Source organism: Chaetomium tenue (genome assembly GCF_020726465.1).
Source record: "Chaetomium tenue strain MPI-SDFR-AT-0079 chromosome Unknown F5144scaffold_1, whole genome shotgun sequence".
Lineage (NCBI taxonomy): Eukaryota > Fungi > Ascomycota > Sordariomycetes > Sordariales > Chaetomiaceae > Chaetomium > Chaetomium tenue.
Window position 1 is genome coordinate 4,603,147 of NW_027117329.1, and position 14,104 is coordinate 4,617,250.

At 59.6% G+C, this 14,104-nt stretch overlaps 4 protein-coding genes across 4 annotated transcripts; 1 reads left to right on the plus strand and 3 right to left on the minus strand.

The window, feature by feature from the left end:
- Positions 1–4,124: 4,124 nt before the first annotated feature.
- F5144DRAFT_638007 (exo-beta-1,3-glucanase) lies at positions 4,125–8,002 on the minus strand. The gene is made up of 4 exons (XM_066792681.1): positions 7,933–8,002; positions 7,636–7,829; positions 4,399–7,539; positions 4,125–4,310 (listed from the first exon to the last, which is right to left on the minus strand). Exons 1-4 carry the CDS (start codon positions 7,976–7,978, stop codon positions 4,164–4,166), a joined length of 3,528 nt encoding a protein of 1,175 aa, XP_066649068.1. The 5' UTR covers positions 7,979–8,002; the 3' UTR covers positions 4,125–4,163.
- Positions 8,003–9,059: 1,057 nt separating this feature from the next.
- F5144DRAFT_60247 (uncharacterized protein) lies at positions 9,060–9,850 on the plus strand. The gene is made up of 2 exons (XM_066791205.1): positions 9,060–9,238; positions 9,324–9,850. The coding sequence occupies exons 1-2, from the start codon at positions 9,163–9,165 to the stop codon at positions 9,770–9,772; spliced, it is 525 nt and encodes a 174-aa protein (XP_066649069.1). The 5' UTR covers positions 9,060–9,162; the 3' UTR covers positions 9,773–9,850.
- Positions 9,851–9,858: 8 nt separating this feature from the next.
- Positions 9,859–11,544, minus strand: F5144DRAFT_608656 (uncharacterized protein). The gene has a single exon (XM_066791599.1). It carries the CDS (start codon positions 11,434–11,436, stop codon positions 9,928–9,930), a length of 1,509 nt encoding a protein of 502 aa, XP_066649070.1. The 5' UTR covers positions 11,437–11,544; the 3' UTR covers positions 9,859–9,927.
- A 240-nt stretch (positions 11,545–11,784) lies between these two features.
- On the minus strand, positions 11,785–13,223 carry F5144DRAFT_557283 (uncharacterized protein). The gene is made up of 3 exons (XM_066788011.1): positions 12,615–13,223; positions 12,459–12,545; positions 11,785–12,363 (listed from the first exon to the last, which is right to left on the minus strand). Exons 1-3 carry the CDS (start codon positions 13,061–13,063, stop codon positions 12,030–12,032), a joined length of 870 nt encoding a protein of 289 aa, XP_066649071.1. The 5' UTR covers positions 13,064–13,223; the 3' UTR covers positions 11,785–12,029.
- Between the last annotated feature and the right edge of the window lie 881 nt (positions 13,224–14,104).

Here is a 14,104-nt window from a genome sequence, read left to right on the forward strand (position 1 = left end):
TTTCGCTGGGGACTCCTGGCTGTTGATGGTTCTAGAACTTTTGACTTTGTCTTGTTTTTCTGGTGTGGATTTGGTAACATGTAATGGGGATTGACCCTGTAGGATATATCGAGGGAAGTTTTACTAGGTTGTCTCCTTGTCGCGGTGCTGGCTTAGACCCCTTTTGGGTTTCAGACGTGTTTTGGTTTTGGCGGATGGCGATGTAGCATCAGTTACCCCTTCAACCCCTTTTAAAGGACAACTAACCAAGCTTCTATTATCTATAATAACATCTCCCAAACATTGAACTTGGTAACTAACAATGCAAATGAAAAAGAAGTCCATGCCAAGAACATAGGTACTGAGAAGTAAAAGGTGTGCTGTGCTGGACGCTCATGGTCCAAAACATGATCATCAGGACGCCGGCACGGTCGCATTGGTCCCGTTCGTCGGACCACCTAGCTCCAGGGGACGCCGCCGACCGTCCACGGTGGCGGAGGACGAGGGACGGCAGAGGCCCTCGGAGGCGGCCCAGAAGCCGTCGACGCAGAGGGACCATAGACGGAGGGTGACCATGCAGGGGTAGTACTCGTCGTCGCCGTCCTTGCCGAGGTACAACCTGTACTGGCGGCGGCCGTCGGTCTTGCCCGAGACGTAGTCGACGATCGACAGACCACCACCCCACGCCGCGATCTTGTTGCCGCCGCCGCAGTCGAACTCGCCGCTCTCGGCCTCGTCTGTCAGACAGCCCGACGACTTGATGGTCAGGCACTTGATCGACCGCGTGCACACGAGCACGCCGTCCTCGTAGATCGTCAGGACCACCTCCGTGTTGATCGGGCCCATCGTGATGTGGACGAACCCCTCCACGCACGACACCCGCTCCGATCGCGAGCAGAACCCCTGCTGGCAGGCGACGTGCACCGTGCAGCCGCCCGTCTCGCTCCCGCCGCAGCCCCAGGGCACGTCCTGCCGCGCCCCGAGGAGCTGGGGGCCCGCGACAAGGCCGGTGTTGCTGCTGCTGCTGTTGTTGTTGATGCTCACGTCGTTTACCACCATCACCCCCGCTACCGCCGCTTTCGCCGCCAGGACCGGGTCGTCAATGTCGTGACTGTGACTGTGACTGTGGCTGTGGCTGTGATCGTAGACGGCACTGGCATCGTCCTTCCGTACCGGATCTAACACCCTCGGTGGTTGTTGTTGTTTCTGCTGCTGCTGCTGCTGCTGCTGTTGCCGGCGCAGGAAGCGGCCACTGGCCGTGGGCTGAGTTGGTGCGGGTGTGGGTGTCGGTTGCGTGGGCGCTGCCGTCAATAGCGCCTCTACCGTGGCCAGTTCCGGCACCGCAGTCCGCTTGTTGAAGGCGCATGCCGTGAACTGCGTCGTCCGGATACAGACGGGATAGTCGGACGGGCACAGGGGTTTCCCGACGGTCGGCCAGGCCGGGCAGGGCGCTCGTGTAGGCAGGCAGATGGCGTCGGTGATGCACATGGTGCTCCCGCCGCTGCTGTTGCAGAGGGTGGTCGACGTATACGTCGCGCATCCCGGCCCGCTGTACGGCGCGTCCCCGGTTGCTGGCGGCGGCTGCTCTGACGCACACGCGCTGCTGGTGATGCACACGGTGTTCCCGCCGCTGCCGTTGCAGACGAGTGTGCTGGTGAATGAGGCGCACGACGCGGTCGTTATGATAGGCGGCAGTCCCCCCGACGTCACTGTTATCGGCGGCCCCGTCGTCACCGGCACCGACACCGTCGTCGGCTGGTGCGCCGGGTCCTCCGGGTCCCAGCGGTCCGGCGGGTACCCCGTGGGCGACGGCACGCAGTAGTAGCCCGTGCAGAGCGTGCCGCAGCCCGGGGAGCCGGGCACGCACGTCGGCGACGCCGGGCCCGGCGAGAAGGTGATAGGGTCGCCGATGGCGTCCGGCCCGCGTCCGTCCCCGTCCCCGGTGCCGGGCCTCACGACACAGACGCCGCCTGCGCGCTTGGCCATCTGTCTTCCGGCCCCCGCTGGCGTTCCCGGCGGCAGGCACCCGGCACCGAATGGCTCCAGATCCGCGAGCCTGCCCTGCGGGCAGCTGGTGTGCACGTTCGGATTCGTGAGGCAGTTCTCCCCGTTGTGTGTTCCGGTCCAGATGAACGGGACTTTGTCGAGATTTCGCCGTTCCTCAGGGAAGTTGTACATTTCGAAGAACACCTGCGACTTGTCGAGGCCGTTGGCGAGATTTTCGTCCTGGATCACGCGTTGCATGTAAAGCAGGAGCTTCTTCACGTTGGCGGGACTCTTGAGCTCGTCTCCCCACCCGTTCGCGATATTGGGGAGACTGCGCCAGTACGCGACAAGGCCTGCTATCAAGGGTGTTGCTGTTTTGGCTCGAGTTACCCGGTCCGTATATATTGTTGAATGGAGGAAGAGGGGAGGGGAGAGGAGGGGAGAGGAGGGGAGAGGAGGGGAGAGGAGGGGAGAGGAGGGGAGAGGAGGGGAGAGGAGGGGAGAGGAGGGGAGAGGAGGGGAGAGGAGGGGAGAGGAGGGGAGAGGAGGGGAGAGGAGGGGAGAGGAGGGGAGAGGAGGGGAGAGGAGGGGAGAGGAGGGGAGAGGATAGAAAGAGAAAGAGGAAAAGTAGTATGCGTGGTGACTTACCAAACGAGTTGCCGACTTGTCCCCATGAAATACCACCCCCGCCCTCAGCTATATAAAGCTGGAAGGCTGGGGCCATGACCAGCCAGGAATCGTAAGGGCTGTGTGGCGCGAGTCGGCCGATAGCGTCCACGCCGCCGACGACGACCAGGCTGTCTATCCTTCGCCGGGCCTCAGTACCGGGGTCGGCAAAGCGGAGTGGGACGCCGGTGAAGTCATCGCCCAGGTCCATCCAGTCATTGTGGGCAGAACAGACTACGAGAACGTCTAGGTCCTCGAGCTTTTTGAGAATTTCATCTGTGACAACGTTTCAGCTCAGGTCGAAAATGGTATGTACAAAGGGTGGGTGGCACTTACAGATCCTTGTCACCATGGTCATGCCGATCACATGGTGGTGGACATCGCTGCTGAGCGAGTGGGAGTACGTGGCAACGATCTTGCCCCTCTGGCTCGGATCAGCGGCGTAGAGTCTCTTGACTTCGTTGTACACCCGAACCCAACCCTCCAGGTGCCGTTCTTGGAGTTGGTTGTATCCGTCCCCGAAGTAAGGCATAGAGTGCTGTTGGTCGATGCTGTTATCTATGCCTCGGCTCCAGTCCGCGTTCCAACGCGTGTCGGGTGCTACCTCGATTTGAGAGAGCTCCCAGAACGGGCTCTCTATTTTAAAGACCTCCCTGCGGTGCTTGCTGGACCGAGTGGAGGCGTCGTTGGAGCTGGCGTCCGAGTCGTCCTCCTCCTCCGAGTCGCCGTCGCTCGGCGCCGGCACGCCATGTTGATTATTGTCATAAATGCCGTACGCCTCGGCCACCACGCCCCCCATGTTCCTCAGATCCCTGATGTGGCAGGTCTTCATGTTGGGCACGAAGAAGAGCGCGACCCATCCGTCGTCTGTCTTCACCTCTTTGTAATAGCCGTAGTTGGTGTGGTCTGGCAAGTCCGGGTTGTTCTCGTCACTTGTGAGGAAGCTTCGGATTGTTTCGATGGTGTCGGCATCGTCCGGAAACCGGGGCCAGATCATGGCGTGGTCGCGCCCGGTTTCCGGCGGTTCTGCCCTCTTTGCCATCTTCTTAGCCGCCGCCCGTCTGGTGTTGTTTCTGCCGCCCGCGATGCTGGGGGAGGCAGAAGAGGGGAGAGAAGAGGTGGAAGAAAAGGGGAGAGAAGAAGAAGCAGAGCTCGCCGCAAGGACGGTGCTGGTCACGAACGCGGCGACGGCGGGCGGGGCGGTACGCATTGCTACGACACTGCACTCGCTGCCACGGGTGCTGGTGGTGTCGTAGTCGCCGTCGGTAACAACGCAGCCCCGGATGGTGTCGCACGTGGTGGTAGCCGTCGCAGTGATGGTACTAGTGGTTCCATCCTTGATCGTAGTCGAGATGAACGTGGACGTGCTGCAGATCTCAGCCTCTTGCGTTTCGCAGTTGGTGGGCTCCGAGGACGGGATGCTCAACTTCCCATCTTTGCCGATTCTGTACGTGTGTTAACGTGACGCGTGCGGTTAGTAGGGGAGGAGACAGGGACAATAAGGGGGAGGTGGTGGATGAATCCTTGGTTCCTTACGTGATGGGCGGCCAAGGCCCCGGTAGGCTTCCCTTGACGGTGATTCCCGGCGGCCATTTGATCGGGGGAGGGCCGATGATGACAACCGGACCGGGAAAGCTCCAGCGCCAACCCCCGATCCTGACACCCCAGTCGATGCAGATCTATAGGGGAAGAAGGAAGGTCAATAATGCCGCGCGCGTATTTGATAGAAGGAATAAGAGACGGGGCTGGGAAGCATTGATCACGTACGAAGAAGAACCACAGCCGGCAGGTCGAAGTTTCGTCGTCGCCGTCGTCCTCGCCGTCCTCTTCGACCCAGACAAGCTCGTAGCCCAGAGGGAACTCGGTCATGGTCGGGGTCGGCTCCGACACGCCGGTCCAACGTGTGCACCCCAGCTGGAAGTCCACGCTCGTCGGTTCGTCGATCTCGACCGTCGCCGTGACCGGGCAGTCCCATTGGAGCGTCGTACCCCCCTGGGCCTCGTCACAGTTGTCCAGCGTGATCATGGCGTCAAACTCCGGCACGTAGTGTGTGTTGGGAGGGCATGTAAAGAAAACCGCGGGCGCCGTGTAAGTCAAGTCCGGGAACGTCACTGTGAACGGTGGCGGGGTCCCGCCAGAGGAACCACCAGAGGAGGTGGTGGTAGTTCCGCCAGGTAAGGTCTCGCCGGGAGAGATTCCGGTTCCCGGGCTCGAGGCCGGGTCCAATCCCGATCCGCCGCCCCCTTGCCAGGTGATAATCTGCGGCCAAGGCGGGAGCGTGATGTTACGCGTGGTGACAACGCCGTCCGGCTTGGTGATCGGGATGCCTGTCGGCGGGAATGTGATGCTTGGGGTGACCCAGAAGGGAGCTCCTGGGATCTGGCCCCGAGTGACGTTATGGTTGGACACTGGCACGACATCGGTTACGATGGAGCCGATCGTGATAGTCACCGTCGTCGTCATCACCGTGAACTTGCCGTCCACGGTCGCGACAACCTCGAGGTCGGTTGTGAACGGGGGCACAGTGATGGTCGTCTGGCTAGAAAGCGTCGTCGGTGGCATGACGAAGACGCACGGCGGCGACGCGCACTGTGCCGTGTGAGTTGTGTACACCTCGGGCCCGACGTAGACAACCTCGCCGCCACCCGGCTCGCCATCCTCGGGGAACCAGAGGCTGATCTCACTGGTGTAGCCCTGCTGGTTCCCGTCGTCCAGCTGGATGCTGCTGCCGTTGGTGTTGCCCGTGCCGATCTCCTCGGCCGCCTTGGAGAAGATGTTGAAGATGGACACGTCCTTGGAGCCGCGCACCTCCATGATCTTCTGCTGGCAATCCTCGGACTTGAGACACGTTTGCCTGTAGTTGTTGAACCACGAGTACAGCCCTGCGCTATGCAGCATCACACCCTCCGAGTCGATGATGCGCAGTCCCCACGCCATCTCGCACGTCTCCTTGGTGCAGTCACTCCAGTCCGGGTCGCCGGGGAACACCCCCAGAGCCTTGTCCATGGGCGACGGAGACACGGGCTTGGGCTGGAAGTAAGGAGACTCGGTCTGGATGTGGCCTAGGTAGACGTCCTTGGCCCCGAGCAACTCGTACTGGTAGTAGATGAGATGCTCGCTACCGGAACCGTAGATCCACACGGGACCCTGCGACTCGATCAGCACACCGCGGGCCCCGAAAAGGGAGATCTGCGACTTAGACGAGTCTAGCTCCCAGTACAGGACCATATCGTTGTCATGGTCGGCGACCCAGGCCCAGAAGTTCTCAAAGTAACCGCTCGCCTGCTTGGTGACGTGCAGGAGCATGGACACGCAGATACACGCATCGTTCTCGCTGAACTTGGGGCACGTATCCACGTCCAGGTCCGTCCCGATCCCGCCGCCCACGCGGATATGCGAGTCCCACAGCGCCGCGGCGCCCTGAGAGCTCTCATGCACGTTCCACTCCATCATGATGGCGCCGGCCGTCGCCCCCTTTGCTGTGAACAACATGTCGACGATCTCCATGGTACCGACGTCGCCGTCCTCGCCGACGCGCACCACAACTTTTGGGTTCTCCACATCGGCGAAGTAGCTACCCGTGGCCTGGATCTGCGACCAGCCGGACCCTTGGATTTTGGATCCGGTAGGGAAGGTCACGGTCCCTTGGACTGAATATATCCCGGCGGGGAAGTAGGCGACCTGGCCGGCTGCGGCGGCCTGTTGTAGAAACGAGTTGATGGCTGCCGTATTATCGCCTGTGGCGTCGTTGCTGCAACCGTGTTCCGTGGCGATGAGGAAGGATGAGGCGGGCAGGTCTTCGTATTGCGGACGTAGGCGTGTGAACAGCTGGCCGGACCCGTCGAGCAAAGCCTCGGGCTTCGTCGGCCGGTCCTCAACGTGGCTGGTCACGCGCTCTCCCTGGCCGCCGATATAACGCCGACCGTTGGCCCAGAGGGCGACGGTGGTGGTGCCACCCTCTAGCAGAGTCTCGCCGCCCTCGACGATAACAATGGCGCCGACGTTGTTGAAAGCCGTATTGTCAATGACGATATTGGGCGGTGCGGTAGCGTGGTTGTTGGTTAGCACGCCGATGGGGACGTTGCTCACGGTCGAGTCAATGATGGACACGGAACCAATCCCCTGGCCATCGATGCCGCCACGGCCGCTAATGTTGAAAGCGATGCTGCCGCCTTCGATGTCGATCTTGTGCCAGTTGAAGCCCCAGTCCCACACCATCTGCACGGCCGTGATACAGTTCCGGAATTGTAGCTTGGTAGCCGTGTACTGCTGTGATCCGACGCGCCAGCCGATGGCGCCGCCCTCGAAGACAAGGTCGGACACGAAGCCGCCCGAGCCATTCTCGGTAAAGATGCCGACGTGCGTAGGCGGTGCCCCCGAGGAACCCGCCGTGGGCATACGGAAGAGCAAGTTTTGTAGACTGCAGGCCTGGCTGACCTGCCAATGGAGGCCCGTAGGCACCAACTTCTGGCCGTTCTCATCCGTGGCGGCCGGCATGTCGGTAAGGTCAAAGACGAAGTTGCGGATCTGCCGGAAGAATTGGTTCTGGTTGATGTACCAGTTGACCCCCGTACCATCCGGCTGCGCCTGGTTGGGCACGTACGGGTCTACGTCGACGAGCGCGATGCCAGTGAACTCGTCGCAACCCTTGATGACGGGTCTGTCTAGCGGGTCGCCGACGAACTGGGTCAGGTAGTACTGGATAATGGGCGTGCAGACTTTGTAGGTACCGGGCGGGAAGTAGATGAGGGCGCCGAGAACAAATGTGTTCCCGCATTCCTCGCCGCAGCGGTCGCCGTCGATGATGGCAGCATTGATTGCCTCTTCCGTGTTGGTGGCCCCGGTGTTGTCAGCACCGTAGTCCAACACGTTTCTATAAAATACGTATCCATCTCCCGCATGGGGAGCCTAATTTCATCACCCTGTCAGCAATGGCGTAACTGCAGCCGCTACCTGATGTGTGAGATCGGGTTGGGGTGGACTAATAGAACAAACACCACGAACCTTTCCCAATGGACCTAACGTGGGGAGCCAAAAGCTGCCACCCTGGCGGCTCTTCAGCGTGCCGCTGTTGGTGTGTATCGGCGGGCCGCCAGTCGTGGAGTTGGGGACAAGACCGGCCGCCTTCTTCTCCGCGAGCTTCTTCATATAGCCCTTAAAGCTTCCGGACTCATGCCAGACGGGACCATTGTATTGTCCTACAACGAGGGTTAGCCTCCTATCATCTCGCGCCAACAACAGGGGAAAATAATAGGGCAAAGGGGTCAGGGCACACGGCGTGCATGCGCCGAGAAAACGTACCTTTGTTGGGGGCAACACCTCGCTTGTCGCCCGTATTGTCGACCATGTAATCAGGCGACTCAGGGGGGGGCTGCTGGAATGCCGGCGCAAAAGACGCAACCCGCGCTGGAGCCTTGAGCTTTTCCCATTGCTTGTCTGCTTGGACTAAGGAGACAGCGGTGCTACCGAGCAGAGCCACGAGGGAGACTATCAGCCTCCTAGTGGACGTCATTGTGCAGACGCCACGAGGGCAAATGGCATGGTGTGAACGAGTGAAACAGGTTACAAGTCGCTCGGATGAGCCAGAAGGGGCCAAACTGGCAACGACGAATGGATGTACTTCGTGTTATTATATGCTAATTACAGAAAACGATCCCTGGGTCTCTTTCGTCCACCCCATTCCCCATTCCCCTGGTATCATCAGGTGGACGCGTCCCTCTTCCGGGCACGGGGTCCTACCATCTGCTCTCTTCCTCCTTCCTCTACCTAGACGGGGAAAAAAGAGCTCATGCCATGGCCGAAAGTGACTAGAGCAATTCCGAGAACCGGGGTCGTTTCATAGGGTACCTATTAACCCAAATCGGCCCCCAACCCAATCTCGCCCCCAAGGGCCAGTGAAGGAACACCACCCGCACCTGACGGATCTACAAGTATGGGAATAAGGTGATGGCGACTCTCATGCATAGGCTACTCATGCATGCCAACGGACGGTGAGCCGGGATATCCGTGTGTTAACGTTAACATGTGTTCTCTTGACTGGCACAGCGCACCAGATGTTGCTCTTCGGTCCAGTTAAACAGCCCCTGGAAGAATCTGGCCCCCAGAAGAGCATATCCACAAGTCATATATATTCCTGGATATCAAACCTAGTTACCTGCAGGTGGAAGAATGGCTTGTCCAATCAGGGAGGTATTCAGCTTCACGGCGCAGTCGCCTGCCCTGAACGCCCAGGCGATGGCTCGAAAGCATTCGTATTGATGCAAGGAGCTCCGCTCACGATCCTGTTCTTCTGCTGGCAGGATCAATATTGGCACCGTCGCAGTGATCCTTTGATATTGCACCCACCAGGTGACTCAATCTCGCGAGTTGCCTCGTTGAGCCGGGTGGACTTAAACTCGTTCGATAATGCCTTTCCGCTTCTCACAGCTTGCTCATCGGAGTCCATCACTGCTTCATTCCTCCCTCGCCCGCTGATAAGCCACCTGTCATACCTCCAAAGTCCAGAAAACAAACTTGAAACGTCCCGTTAGGATGCGACCCTCTCAGGTTCTCGGCGCTATCGCCATGGCCGGCAGCGTGTCTGGCGCCGCTCTAGACAAAAGGCTCTGTAAGCAACCCCCTCACGCACATTAGGCGGAACTCCATCCCGGTGACAGCGGACGTTGAAACTAACCGTGGGCCTTACTTGGCAGGCCTGTTCCCCGAGCCAGAGCGGCGTATCTGCTACTCGGAGGCGGGGGGGACGCCGCAGGGCTTGGACTTGCGTGAGATCAACTTCGTGGCCCAGTACCTCCGGGCGTACGAAGAAGAGATTCTCTCCCAGGGCGGCTCGCCGTTCTGGAAGATGCCGCTGCCCGACGCTGGCAACTGCGGCGAGTGGCAGGTGACCAGCAAGGGGTCAACGTGGGTCATGGCCAAGCTAGTCGGCGATGAGGCGGCCGGCGTGCTGTTCTCCGATATCGCCAACACCATCGACGGCCTCACCCTAGACGACCCGTCCACGGCTCTGCTGAACTGCAGCACCGCCGGTGGCCAGATGGGCACCATCGTCGACGATACCAATCCCTACTACCAGACCCAGCTGTTCGAAGGCTTCACCAACAAGGGTATCATCATCAAGCTTGTCAAGAGCCCCTCGTGAAAGCATCACACTAGGCTCTAGACTGCGCAGAATGCCACCGGGATGTTGGGAGCAAACCGTTACATAGGATAGATAGATAGATAGATAGCCGGCCATACATGCTATTATTAGTAGCCAGTAATCAATCAATAAATCAATCAATCAATCCAGGAACGTCATTCCAGAACTCCACCCCCCCTTGTAGCGTTTGCCCTCCGACTCGACCGCATCCGCTGCGGCGGCCGCGACCTCTCGTAGCGTTCTCGCAACTCCTCATCGGCGGGTGGTGCAGCCGCCAGCCATCCCGTCTCGTACGGGGCCGTCAGCCATCCCTCCTCGCCCGCGGGCGTCCGCGGCGTCATCTTGAGCAGCTCGACGCGGGCCCGGTCCCAGAAGACAAACCCCAGCCAGCGCCACCGGTTCACATTCTCCCGCACCCAGATCCGCTGATGGCCCGTGGTGTCGTCCTCGCCGTCCCCCCGCGCTTCCCGCCGCACCTGCCCGCCCCAGCGCTGACAGTCCAGCCCGCCGTGCGCGTCGACCCACGCAAACGGCGGCGCCGCATCATCCTCGTCACCGTCATCGGCAGCGGCAGGCACCAGCGGCGGCAAGCGGTCCTCACGCTGGTACAGCGCGTCGCGCAGGCCCCGACCCTCCCGCCGCACGCGGTACGAAGCCGGGTCCCAGGCGGGCAGCGGGCCGGCGGCGAGGCAGGGGAAGCGCGGCGACGGGGAAGAGACGCGCCCGGTCGTCGTCGGTTCCGGGCGGACAACGCGGCGGCGCCACGGGCTGGGATCATCGGCGACGGGGACGGCGCGCGCGCGCTCCGCGACCAGCTCGGCGCGCAGGGCGGCCAGGTCGTAGAGGGCGGCGTCGCGCCGCCGCTCCCGCGCCGTCTTGGGCCGCTCCGGGTGCATCAGACGGAGGGCCGTGGTGAGGTGGTGCGGGAAGGCGCACGAGACGAGCTCGGTGACGAGGCCGTGCGCTTCGGCGAGCTGCTCGGCTGCCCAGGGCCGGAAGAGGTGCAGGAAGCGGTGCGTCATGGCGGTTTCCTCCGCCAGGGGCGCCCCGTCTAGGGTCTGCCGCGGCCGGTTGCCGTGTTCTAGGTGGGCTAGGGCTTGGTGGCGGAGGAGGGCCTGGGACAAGCGGCGGCGCTCCGTGGGGGTGAGGGGGTTGGCGGCGTCGGGGTGAATTTTGCGGAGCTCTGGGAGCCGGGATTCGGCGAACTCGTCGACGAAGAACTGCACGGTGCGGTTCAGCTGGGAGAGCGCGATGACGGTATCCATGGCCAGCTCGCTTGCCGATGTTAGCTGTCCAAGATGGTGGGGAAGCGCCTCGTATCGGCGGATGATGCGCTCGCAGTCTTCGAGAGACGCTGTTTCCCGGGTTTCGAGCTTGCTGGGTGTTATTCGCAATGCGGCGATGGCGTCCCGTAGCCCGTTGCCCAGGTCTGTAGCTACGATGCTAAGCAGCACTTCTCGTTTCGCCGCCATGAAGACCTGGTACAGTCTGGGCGAGGCGTGAATGAGGGCATGGAGGTCCGCTGTTGACCGCACGGCGGATAGGATCGCCACCAGCACCTCGGTAGGCAAAAGCTCGAGCGTATAGTTGGACAAGGGGAATGGCGATGACTGCTCCTGCTTCTTGCCCGACTCGCTGGTGTCTGCTGTGCCCGCCTGATACATTGCAAATGTATTCGGTGTACGTTAAAATGCCGCTGTTGTTGGTTGATTATTAGAGCTAGAAGAAGGCAGGAAGCTGCCCTGGTGTTGCGTTTGCATTTGCAATTTGGGGACCAGGATAAATAAGTACATGTAGGGGCAACAGAGGGCCCTTTATAACCGAACCCGGATTACCTAATTACCTACCTGAGTAACTCCCATCCGTTTTCTCTAACAACGGCCAGACCTCTTCTCTGTTTCGAGAATATGTCTGGCAGAGGATCCCGGGAATTTGGGATAGTGTCAGCTGGGGTTTTATTATGACTTCGGCAGAGAATGGTACTCAGAGATTCTAAGCTAGACGTGATACAGGTGATGATTTGTTTGTGCGGCGGAAAGGTTATGGGAGAAAGACTTGTCTTGATAATATTTAGCCCCTGAAGCCAAGCTGCCAAATATGCACACGACCAAGAACAGCAGAAGTTCCCGGGTCTCTACTTCCTTTACAAAGTTCTTAACCTCGCGCTGAGGGCTGAAGTTGATTACAGCTATCTCGAGACTCGAGCTCTTACACAAGCGACACTTTCAACCTTGACTCCAGTCGCCTGTTCCAGGTTTCAGAACCCAATCTGAGCCGGATTGTTGCTGCTTGTATCTCCCAAAGGATTCACAAAAATCTGATCAAACAAAGCCGGCACCTGTGCGGCATTCAAGCCGGCCGGCTGTCGGACGGAGATGACGAGGCTCCCTGACCCGGAGGCCGGCCCGGTCATGGTTGCGTTGTGCTTTTCAAAGTACGCGCCGGAGCGGCAACCCGACTCGGAATTGTTGGGGTCCGCACAAAAAGGGCATACCGGCGCCCAGGGGAGGATGGTGACCCCGGAAAGCGATACCTTGAATTCGACCCCGAAGTCGCCCGAGCCGGTCCAGAAGTTGCAAGCGGAGGCGAGTCTAGGGCACGGGATAGCATTACTTAATTACTTGTGTCCAAGGTGCGCAAAGAAGAAATACGAAAAAAAAAAGGGGGGGGGGGGGTGTCGACTCACCGTAACGTATACGTCGCCGCCGGGCAGAGCTTGATGTCCTGCGTTATGGTAGACAGCCCCCCAATCACCGGATCGAAACTGCATTGGCTAGCCGCAGCTGTTAGTACCCCGGCTCGTCTTACTCTTCCCGCAAGCAAGCCACGCAACATAACATACATGGAGCGTGGATCTCCCCACGCGCCGCTCATATCCGCCGTCGAGTAGCTCCCAGCAGGAACGCACCCGGGGGCGCCGGTCGGCACGGCAATCACCCACGGCTTGATGTTGACATTGCTGGTGTCGGTTGCCGGCTGGCCGTAGAAACTCGGATTCTGTATCACTTGGCCGGCCGGGCACGCCGGGGGCGTGTAGGTCGGGTTGGAGACCTGGTCGGCGCAGTAGCAGGCGCTGGACAAGCGCTGCGGGGAGCAGGTTGTCGGGACAAAGGTCGGCGTCGGCGCTGCGGTGCCATACAAGGCCGTCGTGTACGAGTGACAGAAGTCAAGTGCGCTGGCGCTGTGTTGGCGCAGCGCATTGAGGCAGTTGTCGCCGTTGCAGGTATTGGCCGTCGTGAAAGAGCTGAGGAAGAAAAGGGCGGCAAGGAGGGGGAATGCCGGTCGGGCCATGTTTGGAGAGGAGAAGCAGGAGGAAAACACTTCGAGGAGCTCGATATGCTTCGGCTGGGGTCAATTTGCAAGGTTGTCACACATTTATACCTGTCACTCACGAGTTGTGCCATTCTTCAGGTTTTACTAGCCGCAAGAGGCGTACGGATTTGTATCTTAGTTGCGTAAGCGAGCCAATATTGAACACTATCGAGTCAGCTGAGATTCCTTGAATCCTTCTGCTACTTCGTATCTCCCAATCAGACAGGCCTCCCAATCAATCCATGCCATCGCCTGCTTTCCAGCTTCTTCTTTAGCTAATTTAGCCAAAACAAGGTCTTCTTTTTCTTCAAACCAGGAGACTATCCTCAGATCCAAGTCCTTGATAATTCCTGCTCTGTCCCACGAGCGAAGAAGGGATTCTTGAATGTCCTCAGCCGCTTAGGAAGTGTGATGATATACCAGTCTACTATGCCGCAACTGCACTTATCCAGTACACCGATGGGGATGGTTCGAGTCGACTTGGGAGCACCAACCTGACTGGATTGAGAAGGCAAAACAACGGGTTCAAGAGGTGTGGGACAAGAAATACCGCAACTTTGACATGGTCGCCGTTGAAGATCCTGCACTTATAGTACTCATCCAACTTATCCCAAGCTAGATTAATACCTATCCTGAAGTATTCGGCATCAGGGAAATCACCAACCACAGCCTTGAAGTACTCAAGCTCGCCAAGCAAGAATTCAACGAATTGCACAACAAGCATGCATGGGAGAAATCGTGAAATGCGAAAGCAATGGGCTTGATTGCGTTTGGATTATACACAAGCACTACTGCTTCCTGCTGCCCGCTTCCCGAGCCTTCAGGGGACTGTGGGCTCCTTGCAACCATGGTTGAGGCGCATGCCAGAACCACTGGTGGGTATTCCCATACCTTAAAGCACGCCTTTCTCCGGACTTGCCCGAGTGTTTCCCTCCCTGGAATAACAACGCAACGCCATGCTCGCCATGCTGCCACCCCCTCCCCTTCGTCCCGCCACAGGGCAGGTCTCGTCATGCTGAA

Bases quoted from the DNA above. Each gene is read 5' to 3' on its own strand.
- F5144DRAFT_638007 (XM_066792681.1), bottom strand. From the start codon at position 7,978: ATGGTCGACAATACGGGCGACAAGCGAGGTGTTGCCCCCAACAAAG. The intron at 7,830-7,932 runs GTACGTTTTCTC...CCCTCGTTGTAG, and splicing joins AGGTGTTGCCCCCAACAAAG to GACAATACAATGGTCCCGTC. The intron at 7,540-7,635 runs GTTCGTGGTGTT...TGATGAAATTAG, and splicing joins CGTTAGGTCCATTGGGAAAG to GCTCCCCATGCGGGAGATGG.
- F5144DRAFT_60247 (XM_066791205.1), top strand. From the start codon at position 9,163: ATGCGACCCTCTCAGGTTCTCGGCGCTATCGCCATGGCCGGCAGCGTG. The intron at 9,239-9,323 runs GTAAGCAACCCC...CTTACTTGGCAG, and splicing joins CGCTCTAGACAAAAGGCTCT to GCCTGTTCCCCGAGCCAGAG.
- F5144DRAFT_608656 (XM_066791599.1), bottom strand. From the start codon at position 11,436: ATGTATCAGGCGGGCACAGCAGACACCAGCGAGTCGGGCAAGAAGCAG.
- F5144DRAFT_557283 (XM_066788011.1), bottom strand. From the start codon at position 13,063: ATGGCCCGACCGGCATTCCCCCTCCTTGCCGCCCTTTTCTTCCTCAGC. The intron at 12,546-12,614 runs GTATGTTATGTT...AGCTGCGGCTAG, and splicing joins TGGGGAGATCCACGCTCCAT to CCAATGCAGTTTCGATCCGG. The intron at 12,364-12,458 runs GTGAGTCGACAC...CCCGTGCCCTAG, and splicing joins GCGGCGACGTATACGTTACG to ACTCGCCTCCGCTTGCAACT.